Source organism: Dermacentor andersoni, chromosome 2 (genome assembly GCF_023375885.2).
Source record: "Dermacentor andersoni chromosome 2, qqDerAnde1_hic_scaffold, whole genome shotgun sequence".
NCBI classification, from domain to species: domain Eukaryota; kingdom Metazoa; phylum Arthropoda; class Arachnida; order Ixodida; family Ixodidae; genus Dermacentor; species Dermacentor andersoni.
In genome coordinates, this window is record NC_092815.1 from 177,883,342 (window position 1) to 177,903,760 (window position 20,419).

The following is a 20,419-nucleotide window of genomic DNA, read 5'->3' on the forward strand; positions in this document are numbered from 1 at the left end:
CAACCATTTTATTTCAGTCGTGGAATGTCGCAAACCTATATATCCGAAGGTTACTGCTTACGCAAACCGAGAAATGTTCCAGAAACTGATAGCGCAAGATGCAACAACAACGTAATTCAAGAATGGGTAGCAAGCCTTAACGTAGCCTGAAAGGAGCTCTCATTCATATATATATATATATATATATATATATATATATATATATATATATATATATATATATATATATATATATATATATATATATATATATATATATATATATATATATATATACTTGGCAGTAACTGGGTGGCGAGCGCTGTTTCAACAGCAATGATAATTCCTCGCTTAACGCTCTAAACGGCCGCATAAAACTGCCCATCCAGCTTTTTTTTTTAATACCTTCAAAACGCTACGGATGTCGAAAAGATGATACCGCTGCCTCTCCACTAAAATAACAGGCGCATTTTACGGTATTCCTAGGGGGCACAAAAATGAGTACGGTCTAAGAAAGCTAAGCGCTGGTTCGATCTGGACCCTTGTCTTGAAGCTCTCGATTTCGGGTTGCGTCCACGTCTCCTTGTACGTCATGTAGTGCCACACTGCAAGCAGAGAGAAACAGGCGGCGTGTGAGGCGTGAACGCCCGACCTCAAATAATGATACATAATTACATTGCGCTTCATAACGGCAAGACGAAACAACTGGGTCAGCTCAATGCCGAATATTTATGGAGACTGTCGCACCTTGTTGAATATGTTGTTGCCAACAGTGATACGACAGGGATTGAATCATTCCTTATATGTCCTTTCTACCGATCCTTTGAAATCTACAAAAATAAACTTCTTCAGTCAGGCTGTCGTAAGTTCTGCCAGAAGAATCAGGACAGCTTGTGTTTAAAGTTAGGGGTGGGCGAATATCTGAAGTTTGGAATACGAATGCGAATAGTTAGTGTGTATTTTATGATTCGTTTTGGAATAATAAAAAGTAACCAAATATTTTGCAATAATAGATTGTTTAGGTAACGACAAAAGTTTTCGAAGCAATGCAGGATTGAAGTGGGAAGTACAAGCATCGTTTTCTGTGGCGCAGCGGAAGCCTACATACCAACCTGTGATTTTTGCTTGTGCTCTGTCATTTAGGGCTCCTGGCAGTCTAGCTGCGTAGCAGGTTTATTATTGCGATAGCAATTGTATGGACACTCCATGTATGGACACTCCTCTGCAGTCGGCGTCGCAGTCGCCGTGAGATTCCGTATAATGTCCAAAGTCGATAACACCGTCGCCGCGCTCCGCATGCTGTATGTGCGAGTGAAAGCACGCGAGGTTAGCCGATGGCCGCGGCTTAATCTGGCGCGCTCGAGGGAGGAAGGCGGTGAGGAAACGCGCCGTCTTCTGTCGCGCGAAAGGCTGGAAAGGGATGGGAGGTAGGGGGGGGGGGGGGGGGCAGCGCAGTGCTCTGGCAGCAACTGCGTATTTCGCGACCGGGCGCAAGAGGAACTGACGACCGTGGCTCAATCTCACGCGCAGAAGGGACGAAAGCGGGGAGGCAGCGCGGGAGGGAGGGGGGTGGGGCGGCTTCGACTCTGCCAACAAGTGCGCACTTTGCACGGCCGCGTGCGCCGTAACTTGAAAGGTACCTGCGGATCGCTCATACCTTTGTGCACGCTGTGTTGTCGCCGCTCTTGCATTGATGCGATAGAGAAACGTTACTTCGCTCGCTGCTGCTGCCACGCTTGCTCATAACAGCGTTTTGACAGCAAGTGTCCGCGCCCATCTAGTGTGATGTGTTCATGTTTGCTTGTGCGCGCTGACACCATGCTCGTTAATTCAGTTAGTAAGGGAATGTTTCCAAGTTGATATGCCCGATAAAGCTATTATCCCTACTTTCCATAATTTGTTGTGGCAGTCGATGCTTCTCATTTCGAGCAAAACTGTGACTTTTTTTTTTCTTTTTACGCGACAACCAGTGGTGTTTTCCATGCAACGGGCTTTCTGTCGTGTGTCTACGGCCAGGCAAGTTCTTCGGAAGTCTTTTTTTCTCCCCGCAACTTGCGATCTTTCTTAGCAGCCATTTATTTAGCGTTTTTGGTGGGCTACTCATGCATAAGCCCTTTTTTCTTGTAGAGTTTGTTTGCAACTAAGCTGTAATGTTTCTGAAAGGCTAGTCATTCATTCTTTTTCTAATGATAATTGGTGGTCTTGAGCCTCAAACAGATAATTTGTCTCTGGTAGTGAGTCTTTGTTGCAGTAGTCAGTAAAGGTATGGTGCCTATTATACCGAAATACATATTCCTGCAGTAAATACGAGCGCTAGCGCTTGGCTCTTCGATACTCGATACATGTTATTCATGTTCGAGTTTTATTTGAAAAATACTTATATTTGCCCACCTCTATTTAAAATATTGCAAAAACAAGAAAGGGAGAGAGGTGTTATTACTTGGCACGAGAAAAAAATAGTAGCTATAACTTCGTAATAGCCCTGTAAGATTATAATGACCATAGTTTTCGATCCATTTTCAAAATTAACTCGGAAGTGATCACATCAAATATTCATCCCGGATGTAAGAGTAGGGCGCATGCCGAACTGGATAAAAGTAGTTTGATCATAGAGATTCATTCATGAATTCTTTTCTAGATCTAGGAAAGAGTGAAACCGATTGCCTAAAGAAGTTATACCTATTATGTTTAACGAGCCATTCGTGTTACCACTATGATGTTGTTCTTGTGTTTCGCGACTGTTTGCTGCTTGTAATATTATTGCTTTCGATCTGCTTGAATTCATGAATCAGGTCATCACCTCCAAATGAATTCCACTACAGGTGTTGTGGATAAATAAATAAATAAATAAATAAATAAATAAATAAATAAATAAATAAATAAATAAATAGCAACTGGTTTAAAGGGTGATTACATGTCTGGAGAATAGTATAATGAAGAATGAATTCAAGTAATAATTGGTAAGAATTGCGACGCTCATAAACTGCCTTTTGTGCTGTGCGACACGTCGTCACGATGGAAAAGCTTACTCAGAAGCCCTAGCTCTGTCTATCCAGGATGAGTGTGGGATTTTACCGTAATAATAATAACTGAGGTTGGGAGCAATAATGTCGTTGTTTTACACTGAGTGACGCCATCAACAGAAAGTGGCGACATGGTCGAGACGCGTTAACTTGATTTCGGGAACTTGAACTTGTTCGTGTCCTTGCTTTGCCCTATTTCTTTCGCTGTTCATTTCAGCGCTGTGCCGTGAAACTTCGGTGAGCGATTTCGCAGGATGGCTCTAAAATGAATAGCGGCTCTATGTCTTGAATGCGGATCCGGTTGCTCTCAGTGCGACCAGCAATCGGTTAATTGCACTGCAATAGATTGCTATGAAAGGCTTCATCAATTACTGGCTCAAACTTCCGTAAAACGTTTTTCTTCAGAAGCCTATAGCTTGGTTAAAGACAGAGCCAACGAAATGCAGAGGCGTAGTCGTTCGTAATACAGATGAAGGACCGGACAAGTAAATAGTCTCTTTGGATTATTTTCATTCTTGCGTTTTGTCACTGAACTGAGCTGCGCGTCTTTTGGGTCATCATCAGTGCGCCGTCAGTGGTTTACGACGACGGAATCCAAGCAAAGGATTGATTACATTATGGCGCCCTAAGATCGCTTATTCATTGAAGCGTACAGCATGAAATCTCTTTATCTTTACGCAGGTTGCAACAACGAAGTTTTTTTGCTGTTTTTGGCAGCGTGAACTCGGGCATATAAGCCACCGCGGTGGGCATAGTCGAAAGTGAATTTTGGACAGTTCGTACCGGAGCCGTCATCGTAGCATTCTCTCTGGAGGAGGTACTTGCAGTTGTCCGTGTCCACGATCAGAGACCTCGATTTGACTGGAAGAGAAGAACGTGCATGATGACGCGATAAAGGTACGTCAGCTGAGAAATCTTCGTTATATTGTCACTGAGCAGTTTAAGGGCAAGATTATATCCTCTTAAAAAAAGAGAAGCTGTTTAAATATGGCCAAATGTTTACTACCGCCGTTGCCAAGGTCCCTCTCCAGGTAATTTTCTCCGTTTACAGCGACATATAAGTACCTGCAAAAAAAAGCATACAAACAGTTTGGTAAGAAAGATGATAAAAAGCGTGGCTGCATAAATATAGCGCAAAGAAATAAAATAAACGCAAATAAAAATCTACGGGGAACTGCCGAGTATGCGTGACGTTTTTACCCCTATAGTAAGGATCTTGTCCTAGAAAATGGACAACCTTATGTAACAAACACGTTTTGTTCTGCGCCACTCCTTGGGATTTTATCAACTCATTGCTGTTTGTTCTTTGCTCACATGATGGTTTCTGTGACCTCAGCAATGCTTTTTTTTTAAACGCAAGACACTGCGTTTAAAACTAAGAGATCAAAGCAGTCTCCCTGAGCTTAAGTAAACGTTGACATGAATGCGCGCAAGCGAGCGCGGGGAATGACAAATTATTGTCATTCTTACAAGCAATAATAATAACTTACTATTGAGACTACCTTCGAAATACCTCTTCCTTCAAAAGAAAAAAAAAAAAACGAGAGTTGTGTTGCTTTTGCATGGCAACATTGGGTATAATAAAAATGAATTTCAGTTATGATTGGTTGAAGCAACCGTGTATGTGGAATTGAGATATTCCAATTGAGCACATTCTGGTATGATATCACACCACAACTCTGTGTGAAACGCTGCCATTAGATAAAAACAAGTACCGTTCAAGAAAGTTGCGCCACCTTCGTATTTTGCGTGTTTCCGAAATACCGCGAAGAATATCTGACCCAGCAGTTCTTTTCTGCTCTGCGGTATGTTTTTTTTCATGCAAATGTACTTAACTCATACGTCAAATATATATGTTTCGGAAAAAGCTGCCAGGAACGAAGCAGGAGAAAAACTGCGACGGCTGCTATGACATGGATCTCTGATATGGCTGACCCGCGAACTCCGCAACGAATTAAATCGAAGTTACTTTGAAAAGCAATTTGTCTTGATCCCTATGCTGTAGGCCTCTGAACAACTCGTCGTTCTCGAGGCTGCACTCTATGTAAGTGTCGGCGCTCTTTGTGGCTCATCGTGTCCCACAACAGTAATGATCATCCATCTTGCGCGCCTGTCCTTCCTTTAACACTGCGCGCCCGGAACTTCCATGTCACGAATGACGTGCGTGTCATCAGTGTGGCATAGCATTCTTGACAGGCAAGTAGCGAGCGCAAAGTTCTCAAGAAAGGAAACGCGAGCATGGCATATGACCGTTACTGTTGTGGGACGAGATACTTAAGCCCCAAAAGGTGGAAAGGTTTTTAAGAGTGTGGACTTCAGACACATTATGCGCAAATACTCAGGCTGGTTTTTCACGCTGTATTGAATTCCTTGGTTCAAGGCTTTTCTCAAGGATATGAAAGTATGTTTTCAGTGCTACGTCAGTAGGTGAAGGCATGGTCTCAGACGTTGTACATAAACTGAGGCTTTAATGCAGATAGCCAGCATATACAATGCGTGTTGAACCAAAGCGGAAAAGGAAAAAAAAAAGTAGAACCAAGACCTTGTACAATTGCGCCCCATACATCACGTGTGTGATGGAAAAGTGCTGCGACAACGGAGACTTAGGAAGAACACAGGACAAAGCGCTAGTTATGACGAACACAGGACAAAGCGCTTTGTCCTTTGTTCTTCCTAAGTCTCTCCTAAGTCTCCATTTTCGCAGCGATTTTCTATCATGAACGTTTACCAAGAGGCCCAACTGACAGCTATTCTACATCACGTGTGGTTAAGCCTAATTTAAAAAGTTAAATTCACCAAGTCAGCGCTCCATCACTCTAACAAACGTTGAATTTAACTTTTTAAATCTGATTTAATCACATGCGACGTATGCTGTGCTCATGTATGCAAGGTGTCGGCTTTAGCTTTTCGTCTTTCCCGCTCTGGTGCAAACCGCCTTGTATACATACATATATTGGTAATGTGTTTGCATTAGAGCTTCAGCTGATAGACATCGCCTGTCTCCTCAATTTCTTTTGGCAGACCATGAAATTTAGACAAGGTAAGCATGTAGCTTGGAGTGCGCTATTGAAATATGATGCTAAATCTGACGTAATTCTTTTTAAAGTTTATGTGAATGTAAATGCTGCAGCAAAGCAGTAACGTAAATGGCGGTACACCATCCGTGTAATGCGGGTGTTGTGCAGGCATGTTAACTGGGCGTCAGCGGCGCGTCTTTCTTTTCTTTCATTTTTTTCATTTATGCGAATCGTTTTCTTTGACTCTTTCGGACGTTTTCGTGTTCGGTCGGTGATAGATGGTCGGTGGTCGGGCTAGGAAAGTAAAACGTTCGTTGGTTGGTTCGTTCGTGCTATCAGCTGTTACGTTTCGCCTACAACGCGCGGTAATGCCGGCGCGGATGCAACGGACGCCGGGGCTTCGTTCAAAGCGGCGGACATTTTGGACCGTTCGACGCCGCCGCAACGCCTCCCCGCCAAGCGTGTCCAGGCGTGTTTCAGTGCCACGTGTCTTCGTGTGTGCGTGTGTGTGTGTGTGCCCACGCTTGTCAAAGCGCGGCAGCCGGGGAGCGGAGCTCCCAAGTGAGGAGCCAGCAGGTCTGTCCGTCGGCGGGTTGGCGATGCGTCACTACACTCGGCTCACCATGTCTCTCGGCTCGACCGTGCGCGCCGTCGTGGGCTCATGCTCCGCCGTCGCGTGGGCTCATCCCGTGACCTTCCTTCTGGCCCGCGACGCCGAGAGTATAAGAGCAGCTGCCCCCGGACGCCAGGAGGGAGGCTCCGATTTGTACTGTTGAGTTACGTGCTCTCCCGTCTCTCCACTTCGGTCGACCTGACCGGCCGCTCTTTTGCTATGTTAGAATAAACAAGTTGTTCTGTTACCAGTCTACTCTTGCTTTGCCGGGACCTTCGGATGCTTCCCGTGCCCCAGGCCGCCAGGCCAACGCTACCCTTGGGGCTTGCGACCCATTGGCAATAACGGGCGTCAGCACCGAGACTCCAACAACTGGTTGCCAGCGGTGAGATCGCGACAACGGAGGCCAGCAGCGAAGAGATGCGGTTGACTGTATGCTGAGCAGCACAACGACCATCCGGGAGCAGTGCAACGAGCCCTGTGTGATGACTGGTTGCCTGCAGCGGAACGACTGCGCGGAATTCTTGGCTGCGAGGTTTGGTGAGTGCGGGACTTTCTTCTTCTGAGTTTTGCCAGGCTTTTGTTAGTGTCAGAAACAGAGCTGGTAATTGTGGTTGTCGTTGCTGCCGGGTTAGTTGCGGCAAGACAATAGTAGGCAGTAGAGAAAGCAGCATTCAGAGCAGCCGTGGATTTGAAGTCGTTGCGCAAACCGAAATTGCTGGAGCTTGCAAGAGAGTTGGGTCTGGATGTCTCAGACAAACTCAGAAAACCAGAACTGCTAAGGGCTATTCTTGAGTTAGAAGCTGAGGATGACGAGCTGTCGGAATGCCTTGAGACCATTGAGGAGAGGGAGACGGCAAAAAGACAGGAGCGCGAACTTAAAGAGCAAAAAGAGAAACAGGAGCGCGAACTTAAAGAACAGAAAGAGAAAGATGAGCGTGAACGAAAAGAACAGAAAGAAAAAGAAGAGCGCGAACACGCTTTGGAAATGAAGCGTCTCGAGTTAGAGATGGAACGCGCTCGTAATGGAAGTCAGGCACACGGTGCAGGAGAACGAGTATTGTTCAAAATGACTGACCTGATGCGGCCGTTTAAGCTTGGAGAGGACATTGGTTTGTTCCTGGTTAACTTTGAGCGAACGTGCGAGAAGCAGGGGTTCTCTCGGGAAACGTGGCCACAGCGCTTGCTCACTTTGCTACCCGGCGAGGCGGCCGACGTAGTCGCTCGCTTGAATAGAGAGGAGGCAGAGGATTTCGACAAAGTGAAATCGAGTCTGCTAAAAAAGTACCGGCTGTCAGCGGAGGCGTTCCGTCGGAAGTTTCGGGAAAATGAGAAAGGCAAAAGTGAGTCATATACAGAGTTTGCGTACAGGCTTATGTCAAACATGCAGGAGTGGCTCAAAGAAGAGAAAGCGTTTGGTGACCACGAGAAAGTTCTGCAGTGTTTCGGGCTAGAACAGTTTTATAGTCGGTTACCGGAGAACGTGCGGTACTGGGTCTTGGATAGGCCAGACGTTAGTACGGTGGCTAGAGCCGCTGAGCTAGCCGAGGAGTTTGTGACGCGTCGGGCTCGCGGAGCTAAGGACGGTCAAAAGGGTGAATTTGGCTCCAAGTTTGAGAGGCCGAAGTTCACACCCATGAGAGCAAAGGGGGATACACGTAGTGCGGATGCGAGTGAAAGCAGTCCGACCGAACGTACGGAGACGGCGGCAACCGAAGCCGAACGCAGAAAGCGGTTCGAGACGAGGCAAGCGCGCGTTTGTTATACGTGCCAGAAGCCGGGTCACTTTTCGGCGCAGTGTCCAGAAACAAAAACAAAAGTCGTGTTTTTGTCTTTATGCAGCACTGACGAGAACATGAAGCTTCTCGAGCCTTACATGCGAGACCTCCTCGTGAACGGGAAAGAGTGCCGAGTGCTTCGCGATTCCGCAGCTACAATGGATGTAGTTCACCCCTCTTACGTAGAACCCGATATGTTCACGGGCGAGTGCGCATGGATCAAGCAAGCAGTGGAAGCTCATAGCGTGTGTCTGCCGGTAGCAAAAGTGCTTATTGAAGGACCTTTCGGAGCACTTGAGACGGAGGCCGCAGTGTCATCTATGCTGCCCCCCCAGTACCCGTACCTATTTTCGAACAGGTCCGATCACCTCCTGCGCGAGAAGGGGCTTTTGTTTGGTGAGGCTAGCGTTCAGGCCTTAACCAGATCGAAGGTTCGGGAGCTCGCTGCAAAGGCGGTAGTTGCGGGGCCGACGTTGTTGAACGATGAGAAAGGGTCAGAGGCGCAGCAAGCTGGTATTCAGAGCACGCCCGAACTGAATAAAATTGAGCCTGTAGCGTTAAAGGCACCAGATACTGGAGAGGAAAATCCCGACACGGGAAAGTTAGAAGAGCTGTCTCCAGATTTGCTCATCGCGCCTACGTCAGACGGACTAAACAGGTTGCTAAAAGTCAGCCGGTCGGCTTTGATAGCCGAGCAAAAGAAGGATGGCAGCCTAGAAAACATACGCTGCATTGTCAAAGAAGGTATCGCCAAGAAAAATGCTCGCTTTGTGGAAAGAGATGGGGTCCTGTACCGGAAGTATCTAGACCGCAGGGGAGTGGAGTTCGATCAGCTGATCGTGCCTCAATGCTATCGTCAGGATCTGTTGCGCTTGTCGCATGGGGGTTCGTGGTCCGGACACCTAGGAGTTAAGAAAACTAAGGACCGTCTCTTGCAAGAGTACTATTGGCCAGGGTGTTTTCGGGACGCAGACCACTTTGTGAAGACATGCGACACCTGTCAGCGGGTGGGCAAGCCAGGGGACAAATCGAGGGCGCCGTTGAAGTTGGTACCTATCATTACGGAGCCTTTTAGACGGCTCGTTATTGATACAGTGGGACCTCTGCCGGTAACAGCCACGGGGTACCGACACATTTTGACTGTGATCTGCCCAGCGACAAAGTTCCCTGAAGCAGTGCCGCTTAAAGAACTCAGCTCAGTTGAGATAGTCAATGCACTACTGTCCATATTTGCGCGAGTTGGTTTTCCTGCAGAAATCCAGTCAGATCAGGGCACAGTGTTTACTAGCGCTTTGACGACAGCCTTTCTCGAAAGGTGCGGGGTAAGGCTGTTACACAGCTCAGTGCACCACCCCCAGTCGAATTCCGTTGAGAAGCTCCACTCCGTCATGAAGCGCGTGTTGAGAGCATTGTGTTTTGAACATCAAACTGACTGGGAGCTGTGTCTGCCTGGAGTGATGTTTGCATTAAGGACCGCGCCGCATGCGGCTACGGGGTTTTCGCCAGCTGAGCTGGTGTACGGTCGCTCGCTGCGATCTCCGCTTCGCATGCTTCGAGGATCATGGGAAGGCAGGGGCGACGACCCAGTCGTGGTAGAGTACGTGCTTAAGCTCCTCGAACGCTTAAGAAGGGCACAGGAGTTGTCAGGTGAAGCAATGGCAAAGGCCCAACAGAGGGCCAAGGTTTATTATGATCGGACAGCCAGGGCCCGTCGTTTTGAGGTGGGCGATGAGGTCATGATATTGCGCACATCGCTAAAGAACAAACTCGACGTACAGTGGGAGGGCCCAGCACGGATTGTTCAAAAACTGTCGGACGTTAACTACGTGGTGAGTCTGCCAGGAAAGCGGAAAGCACAGCAAGTTTACCACTGTAATCTGCTCAAACCCTATAAGCAACGGGAAGCAGTGGTGTGCATGATGGTAAACGTTCCCGAAGAGCTTCCGGTCGAGCTTCCGGGACTAGGCTCAGTGACGAACAGGAAAGACACCGATCAAGTCATTAGTGACTTAATAAGTAAAGCATCGCTGTCGCCTGAGCAAAAAACCGAACTACACCAGCTCTTACAAGAGTTTCAAGGTCTGTTCTCTGAGAGGCCTGGTAGGACTTCTGTCCTTACTCATGACATAGAACTTACCTCCCCAGAGCCAGTACGATCCAAGGCGTACCGGGTGTCACCCCGCCAGAGCGATATTATGGAGGCTGAGGTAAAGAAAATGCTACAGCTCGGTGTTATTGAAGCGGGTGAGAGTGATTATACCTCCCCTTTGATTTTAGTTGAGGTACCGGGCAAGGAACCTCGTCCTTGCGTCGACTACCGCAGGCTTAATTCCATCACTAAGGATCAAATTTATCCGATCCCTAACATCGAGGAGCGCCTTGAGAGAGTGAGTAGCGCTCAGTTTATTTCCACCCTAGATCTTGTCAGGGGTTATTGGCAGGTTCCACTTACAGAAGAGGCTAGTAGGTATGCGGCGTTCATTTCACCAATGGGGACATTCCGTCCTAAAGTTTTGAGTTTTGGTTTGAAAAACGCGCCATACTGCTTTTCAAGCCTCATGGATAAAGTGTTGCGGCGACAGCAAGAATTCGCTTTACCGTATCTAGACGATGTAGCGATATTCTCCGCATCCTGGCCTGAGCATATGGCGCACTTGCGGGCAGTGCTAACCCGCCTGCGCGATGCGGGCTTGACAGTCAAGGCTCCCAAGTGCCAGTTAGCACAGGCCGAGGTTGTCTACCTCGGACACGTGATTGGTCGGGGTCGTCGCCGCCCCTCTGAAATAAAGGTGGCCGCTGTGCGAGACTTCCCGCAACCGCGCACGAAGACCGATATTCGGTCGTTCTTAGGTGTCGCCGGCTACTATCAGAGGTACATCCCCAGGTACTCTGATATCGCGGCTCCCCTAACGGATGCTCTAAGAAAGACAGAGCCGCAAACAGTCGTCTGGGATGAGACAAAGGAAAGAGCTTTTAGCGCCCTAAAGAGCGCCCTAACAAGCCAGCCTGTGCTACGATCGCCCGACTACACAAAAGGGTTCGTTGTTCAGTGTGATGCTAGTGAGCGAGGCATGGGCGTTGTACTGTGCCAACGGGAAAATGGAGAAGTAGAACACCCCGTCCTGTATGCTAGTCGTAAGCTGACGAGTCGTGAGCAGGCGTACAGCGCCACCGAGAAAGAGTGTGCGTGTATCGTGTGGGCCGTTCAGAAATTGTCATGTTACCTAGCTGGCTCGAGGTTTATCATTGAGACGGATCACTGCCCTCTCCAATGGCTGCAGACCATCTCTCCCAAAAATGGCCGCCTCCTGCGCTGGAGCCTCGCTTTGCAACAATATTCCTTTGAGGTGCGTTACAAAAAGGGGAGTCTCAACGGTAACGCCGATGGCTTAAGTCGAAGCCCCTAACGTGGGAATCAGCCTCAAAATTGCTTGTTACTGATGTTTTTCTTCCTGAGGCAGGATTTTTAACCTATTGCTTTTGTGTAGTGTTTCAAAGTGATAATGTGCTTTCTAGTGCAATTTTCCGATTTGTGGACGCGTTCTGAGTGCTGCTAAACTACTGTAAGGAACTAGGCAGCAGTATAAAAGGGGAAAGAGCCTGGCAGGGCTTAGTGAGGGTTGTGCCGTGCTTGCTGACTGAGCGGTTGACTTTCGGCGTAGTTCTAACGCTTGCCGGAAACGAGAACAAAAATGTCAACTCTCCCGAAGTCACTTTGCAGTGTCCTGTGTGCACCTGAACGTGAGAACGAGGCCTTCTCTGTGCGCTGCGCTCAAGAAACGCCAAAGGACGCCCGACTTCGGTTATGAGCATCATCGAGCGACATCCCTCCGGACAGCGGATGCAGTCCCCTGACCATCGGGATCTCCTTCCCCCGGCGGGGCGGTCTGTTACGTTTCGCCTACAACGCGCGGTAATGCCGGCGCGGATGCAACGGACGCCGGGGCTTCGTTCAAAGCGGCGGACATTTTGGCCCGTTCGACGCCGCCGCAACGCCTCCCCGCCAAGCGTGTCCAGGCGTGTTTCAGTGCCACGTGTCTTCGTGTGTGCGTGTGTGTGTGTGTGCCCACGCTTGTCAAAGCGCGGCAGCCGGGGAGCGGAGCTCCCAAGTGAGGAGCCAGCAGGTCTGTCCGTCGGCGGGTTGGCGATGCGTCACTACACTCGGCTCACCATGTCTCTCGGCTCGACCGTGCGCGCCGTCGTGGGCTCATGCTCCGCCGTCGCGTGGGCTCATCCCGTGACCTTCCTTCTGGCCCGCGACGCCGAGAGTATAAGAGCAGCTGCCCCCGGACGCCAGGAGGGAGGCTCCGATTTGTACTGTTGAGTCACGTGCTCTCCCGTCTCTCCACTTCGGTCGACCTGACCGGCCGCTCTTTTGCTATGTTAGAATAAACAAGTTGTTCTGTTACCAGTCTACTCTTGCTTTGCCGGGACCTTCGGATGCTTCCCGTGCCCCAGGCCGCCAGGCCAACGCTACCCTTGGGGCTTGCGACCCATTGGCAATAACGGGCGTCAGCACCGAGACTCCAACACAGCTTACATTGACGATCATCGTCTATATGGTGTCTGCACAATCTTTTCTTCAGTCTTTCTTTGCGGAAAAGGACGGTGTCTCACGCTGCGGTGGTTCAACTGTGAAGAGGCGGAAAAAATGCGGAGATGGGGTATGGTGAAGAGCAAGGGATCTGGGGGAGAGGAGCTTGTGACAGGCGTAATTAAGGTGGATACGAGGATGGCATCTGTATTCTGTAGGGCCCGGAACCGATTGATTGGTTACGTTAGTGATGTAATATGTAATACCCCTGTAATACCCATACGTAATGCCCCTGTGGGGCGTTTAAGGGTACTGTAAATAAAAAAGAAAATGAAGTCGTCCCCGCTGCGGCCGACCCTGCACCTGTGCTCGGTCGCAACACGGCGATCCTCAGTGGCGTTTGTTGCAACGGTGTTCTAGGCCGCAACTTTCTAGCGATGCCTTTCGCTAGATTCTGTGCCACACTTACCATTCACGGCCAGATGATCACTTTGATAGCACGGGCGGAGCGTCGTTCCGGTTATTGACGAAGCGCGAAAAGCACGATAGGGAATAGCATCGGAAAAGGCATCCCTACAAAATCACGGTCTTGGTTTGTGCGCTGTGTAACACTACATAGATAGCGCCAAATGAAGCGACCCTTCGATCACGCAAAGCTGCTTCAGTCAAGAGAAAAAAGCAAATACAAGAAACAAGAAGCTCGAGGGCGACCAGAAGCCACCGAGGCAGTTCGGCCACGAGAAGCTTCGCTTACTTCGATAATCATCTCTGATGGCACCTGTGTAACTATTTCTGCAGTCAGGTATTGACTTTATCACGAGCGCAAACAATGGGTTATCATTATGTTTCCTATATTTCAGTTCTGTACTTCCACTAGAGCTATGCTCTCCGTATTTGCAGTGATTATTACGACTCTCAAAGGGCCCCTAAACCACCCAGAGGTCAAAATTTAGTTGTGGTGTCGCAGTTGTGCACGAGCCAGGTATGGACACGTAGCCGCGAGAATTTTTCGAAATGTTGTCGTAACAGCGTAGTTACACACGCGACTTTCACTCGTTTCGCTCTTCGCTACTCCGTTCGTTGGCTGGTCTCCTCCTCTGGCTGGTCTCCTCCGTTGGCTGGTCTCCAAATTTCACGTGACATACGCAACTTTCGGTTACCACGACTCCGCGCTTCTCGGCTACCCGCTGGCGTATTTACAGTTGCCAGTAGGTACAGCGGGGCGTGGCACTTGCGGAGACGCCGGACGTTTGCGCGCGTGCGCGAGTAAGAGCGGGTGCGAAAGAGGAAACGTGGGGACTTTTTCTTCTTGAACATATGCCTCTGCCTAGGCACTACGGAGGAGTTTCTTAGCGCGTGTTGTATGCCTTTGCCCCCTAGACATGCCGGCATTGCGGAGTGCGGTCGAGTTTGTTTACGCTCCGTCGCTGGCTGCCCGCGCGGTGAGGCAAAGCACGGATGTCCCATTTGGTGATCGCTGTGTCTGAAGGGGCAATGTTCTGACTGGTGTTGTATAAATCGCGGGTCGCTTTTTTCGTCGCGACGATAGCTTGGACTTTTACAAGCACTGCTCCAGGAGGGCACATGTAACCGGCACACGGAGGCCGCAGGAGAACACCTGTGGTTATACTAAAGCAGGCGGCGCAGGATCACCAGGGCACCCAAGGAGTAGCGGGGCCATCAAAGTTGGAAGCATGGCGGCCCGTGGGCTGAGGCCGCGGAGGCCGAAGCGTGCCAGTGGGTGATCGCATAAGAAATTGCCTGTCCGCGATGGGCAGCCGATCTTATACACGCCTGGCACACGCAGGCGTCGGCGGCGTCCTGGAGGCGTCGTTTGGCGTCCCGGAGGCGCCGCCAATAATGCCAAATAATGACACGCTGTTGCAAATAGTAAAAAACGCGATTGAATAAATATAAATGCGTCCAGCCGCCAACTTGTGACGCTAAGTTCAGCATCACCGCTCCCCGCGAATTCTGCAACACCAGTCAGAACTTTGCCTCTGAAGGTACATCGGGCAGACTTTCTCGCGCTTGCGGCGCTGGTGCTGGGTCAGTCATCGTCACCGGCGGCCTTACAGCAACTTGCGTTCAACCGCGGTTGCTAAGACGCTCTGCTCTGCCTTCTAGATTTTCAATATATGTGGCCCAGGCTCTACTGCAGTCGCTACTGCTCCCACAGAAACATCTGTGATGTTATTTACAAGGTGCATCGTTGTAAAGCGCGAGAAAGGTACGACCTGCCACGATTGATTGAGCCCGCTGCTTGACCTACTTTACCGCGCCGGCAGCCAGCGTTCGAGCGTAAACAGACTCGATCCCACTCCACAATGCCGGCACGCCTAGAGACAAAAGCCTACAACACGCGCTAAGAAGACTCCTCCGTAGTACTTAGGCAGAGTCACGCATTCAAGGAGCAAAAGACCCCGGATTTTCTCTCTTGCGCCTTCTCTTACTCGCGCCTGCGTACAAACGACCGACGATTCCTCAAATGAACGTCTCGTTCGGCTCGAGCTCGACCACTGGAAAAGCTGGCGCCACCGTCGGTGTGACGTGGAACGAATGATCACGTGGACACAGCAGGCGCGTCGGCTGCTTCGGAAGCGGCGAAGCGAGCTGAAAACGAAAGTTTAAAGTGCAACCTGCGCTGCGATTCTGATTAAGTGGTGAGGCTTTACCGCTTTGGGTGTCTGCTTTACAACATTTGAAAGTACTATAATAGGTAGTGGCTGCCTTTGGAGGCGTGCAGCATGGTAGGCTACTGCTCGGTGCCGCAGTGCCGGACGTACGCAACGGAGTCCGGTGTCAGCCTTATTCACACGTAGCTGCAGGACAAGGAGCTGCGTGAAGCTTGGCTTGCGAAACTTAGAACCGGCAGACAGCCATCGGCTACAACTCGGGTGCGCAGCAAGCACAGACGTGAGGAAGATTTCTGCTACGGCGCCGGGACTGCAATGTTTAGTGAGTAGCAGAAAACGCGCACTGAGATGCTCGCCCGCGCCCGCTGCCCGGCTAATGTCATGAAGGTTTGGCCTATGAACTTGCTGATGCTAGATACTGGCAAGTTCACTGTAACGGAAAGGGAGCGGTAAGACGCGCATTAAAAAAAGGCATGGCATATGGTCATGTTGGTGTTATGAATTAATGCACCGGATTACGAAAAAGAAGCAGAGGGAAATCGCACACTGAGAAGACCGATAAACATACAGTGGGACGAAACTTGAGAAATAATATTGAAATGTCCAAGAATTTAGAAGAGAAAGAAACGATTGAATCGTCGCGACGGCACATCACAGTCGCTGTAGGCGTCGAAGTCTCTATAACGAAATTATTTTTCAACAGTTCTTATAGCGTCCACGCATCAATGGTTGCTAGTGTACTGTCAAATGCTCGTATGCTGCGGCCTAAAGCTCACGGCACGGTGCGAAAACGCGCTCACAGCGAAAGCAAAACATGGTGCGCGGACATGCATGCAGACGCGCAGCCGGTTGCTGCGAACCCGTGCGTTCGCTGCGTTGAGGCTTCATTCTGTTATGCTCCATTTGGTTATACAGACAGCCCACTATAAGAACATATTTCACATTGTTTACTCTCAGCGTTTGCCTACCTTTCACGCAAGAAGCCGGTACGGGAGTCTCCATGCATCGCGCCGACCGCGCGCAGTGGCATTGACTGTACGTATTCGGTAAAGAGATACCGTCTGTAAACGATTCTGTGCTTTCAGTTTGCCCAAGATTATTATATGGACAGTAAAAAAGTTCCCTTGTTTCGAGAGTAGCTAGATAAATGTTCAGGGGGGCTGGCGCGTGGTGTTTTTATTGAGCGCCGTAAGCGAAACCTATGGACAAGAACGGCACCGAGAGCGGCGCTGCTGCGCCGGCGTTGAGAGCGCCGCACGCGAAGCAAAATTCTATTAGCGGGTGGTACCCCTCTCCCATCTCTCGTTCGCGCCGCCTTGATTGCCTCCTGCACTGCGCGTGTTTGGGCACGTTTCGCGCCGCGCGCGGTGTGTGCCTACGCGTGTGCGCGTTGGAGATTTCCTTTGAAGGGCGGCGTACAGTCTGTTTCACATTTAGGGGAAAACTCGGAGCGCATTGCATCGCGATGCGGCGAGCGCTTAAGTCAGGCGGCGGCAGCAGCTCGCGCAGGTGCTCGAGGGGCGGGATGTTGAACGGCGTCGTCTGCTACGGCGGCGCGCGCTGGCCGCATTGTCGGGACACGTTCTACTGTCAGTTGCAGGGCGCCGATCTCATCGTTACGGCGTGAAATGAGCCGGTATTCTTTAATATGCGTTGTGCGACGCCAACTGATACGCCTCGAAGGTAAGTTCATCGCTGCAGGGCAGTCATAGACGACTTATTGATTCCATACATTCTTGACGGCCCGTTTCTGGAAGGCAACTATATATACTAACGCGATAGGTCGCCGATTCACACTGCTCGTGTTGTGCAACAACTGCTAGAAGAGCGCGCAGTTACTCCCTTGGAGTGGCCGCCTCAATCCCCGGGCGCCAACATCATTTAAAACGTCTGGGGCTCGTTGAAAGTATCGCTGGCGCACCACCCCCTCTATCAGTCGCCCGAGGATAGGCTTCGATCCACCATCGTAAGCGACTGAGACGCGCTGCGAATGAACTCATACCTGATCAAGTCATTCCGCACTTCACTGCCTTCCAGGATGAGCGCTGTCATCGCTGCCGCTGGGGACATGACGAGATACTAACTGAAGTTCCGAGCGTGACGTGTCCATTTCCCCGCCGGCGGGCAGAGTCTGTCTGGTGTAGCGAATGATTGTCGAGAAAAATTATTTCCAGCTCATTGTCTGAACCTAAAACATTCATTCAATCGTATTCGTTTGTTTCATCGTGTTCGACTCCCATAGTTATCATTGTTGAGTGCTTTGTTTTCCTTTCGAGTCAAACAAAGACTGAACACGTTGCGCGCACATCTTGGTGCGTCTTGTCGCTGCTTATTACGGTAGCACACACAGTGAAGAAATATACGTGCACTGCCCCTGACAGTAACACGCTTCGCAACAATGCCGCCAGCGCGCGCCGCCGTAGCAGACGACGCAGATCACGACTCCGCCCCTCGAGCGTCTGCGCCTGCTCGAGCTGCTGCCACCGCACGACTCCATTGCTTGCCGCATCGCGATGCAATACGTTCCGAGTTTTCCCCTAAGTGTGAAACAGACTGAACACGCTTCTATTTGCCTTTAAGAAGTTCGGTACGCTTGACGATTATTTTTATGGCTGCAATGCGGCGAAAGGGCAGCGTCTGCTTAACCATGTAAGTGACGCTGAGCAGGTGATTGGAAACGACATCGTATGTACCGCCGGAAAAATCGTCAGCACATACGATGCGGCACATACATACGACACATACGAGCTAAAGTCATTTTTGCAGTTTCTCACAATATGTTTACTACAAATCCGTGTTGTCTCTGATGGCGACAACGGACTTCCATCGACACTGTGCGGAAATAAACAAAATATATCGCTGCATAGCACAAGTACGACATGCGCACACAACTTTAACTAGTGCGTCCCCTACAATATGGAATAGAAGCAGCAATGTAGACAGCTTGGCCATTTTTTAACAGTGCTCAAGAGACCGAAGTTGAAAGTATTAGTAATCATTTCTGGTTCAGCAATGCCGGCGCGACCAAGACGCGGGCGTGTATCGTCCAGTAACTCGATCGATCGGTGCAGTGGTGAAGCGGGAATGAACTCTGGTCATGTTCAATGCATCGTGGACATATTCAATTTCTCGGCACGCGTGAACTTTGGCCACTACAAGTGCATACAACAGAAGTGGTTTCCATTCTTGGGCAGCGCACACATAAACGAAACACGAGAAAGAAGACAGGACAAGCACTCGTCGAACAACTTAAAGTTTTTATATGAATGATAGGATTATGTACCGAGTAATTATTAAATTCATGTGGGTTACATATAAAAACCGTCGTACACTCAGGAGTGATCAATGAACGAGCTCGCTTCGTTTGTCAGTTGTTTACTTCGCTCGGCGCACCGCAGTAATCCATGCGTGTCGTCTGCTTTTTTCGTACCATTTTCTTGTGAATCGGCAGAATTTCACTGGTGGCATCAACCCTTTCGTGTTTACATTGCTGTCGTGACAGTTAACAAAACAATAATAATTTCCGGTCATCCGAAGAGGCACCGTCGCAAACAAGAGACGTTTCGCGCGCAGCGCGAACTGAACGCGGGCGCGACCGCTAAGGGAAGCGGCGGCGGAAACCTACACCCGTTGGAGATGAAATCGTTCCGCCAGGGGAGAAACGAGCGCTGGCGTCTAGGATGAAACTTGGCGTGCGGTCGTCCATGAGAAGCGCGCCGCGTGTTCCATCATACTACGCGAGGGAGGCGCTACCGACAGATGGCGACTCCGTAAGTTCTCGCCCCCATAAGACCCTGCGTTGCGCGCGCGCCTAGAAAGGCTCGCCAATATAATGGATCCGTACGGTGACACGCCGTGCCGAAGCACCTCCGCTGGAGCCTGGAGATGAACAGCCGCCGTCGCAACCTTGCCCAGATCGTGGCGACTGTTTGGGTGGGTACGTTCTGCTGTTTTCGCCCACTGGCTGTTAGACCGTTCCGCGCTAATTACATCATCAATGCAGATGCGCGTGGGGCACGGTAGTGGCGCCAGCAAACACGTAAATCGCCGTTGCGCTTTGAATTTGCCGGAACTTTAATGCGCTCAAGCCAGGAATGGCGAGGGCGTCATCATGAGGAAACCGATGTTGCGTTGTTTCGTTTTTTCCAGTCGGCGCTCTTGCAGCCAAGCACCGCACCCGGATGCCTTCTAGCCATCGCAAAACACTGACTCTGTTCGCGCAGCTAGTCAGACCGCCAAGCACGACTGCGTTGGAACGCGGGCGATTTGGCACTTGCGTTGCGCGTCGTAGTTGCCGATTCGCAAGTGCGCACAATGTAGTGGTAACACGACAAGGATGAGCAGGGAGCGCGCGCACCTGCCAGCAAACTGAACGGAAGTCGTAGCTTCTTGTTAAACCAATACACAGCGTCTGCTCCTGGTGACGTCACGACGAACGCTGGGCATACCGGAAAGGCCCGGAGAGGAACACGTAATTGTGTTTTTAGTGTTTTTCTTTTGTTTTTCTGTGGCGCGCACGCCACGCGTAGCGCTGCAGCATTTGACATCGTTGATCGTAACGGCATTCTGAACTCGATGCGCGTGTTTACTCGAGATAGCAAGGACAGGAAAGGCAGGGAGGTCAACCAGACGAGCACGCGGTTTAAAGGGACACTAAAGGCAAATACTAAGTCGACGTGGACTGTTTAAATGCCATTCCAGAAACCTCACAACAGCTTGTTTCGCGTCAAGAAAAGGCTTAGTTTACGAGAAAATTGAATCTGAAAGGTCCGAATGCCTTTTTCGACATTCACATCTCCCGCCACCCAGCCGGGGCAGTGGTGACGCTGCATACGCCAT

At 50.0% G+C, this 20,419-nt stretch overlaps 1 protein-coding gene across 1 annotated transcript in view; it reads right to left on the minus strand.

Annotated features, from left to right (window-relative positions):
* Positions 1–241: 241 nt before the first annotated feature.
* LOC126540397 (uncharacterized) overlaps positions 242–20,419 on the minus strand; it is a 30,116-nt gene continuing 9,938 nt past the window's right edge. Inside the window, exons 4-6 of the mRNA XM_050187208.3 lie at positions 4,009–4,067; positions 3,786–3,863; positions 242–584 (exon numbers count right to left, since the gene is read on the minus strand). Of these exons, the coding sequence (XP_050043165.1) occupies positions 451–584; positions 3,786–3,863; positions 4,009–4,067 (271 nt within the window). The 3' untranslated portion in view covers positions 242–450. The remainder of the gene's footprint in view (positions 585–3,785; positions 3,864–4,008; positions 4,068–20,419) is intronic.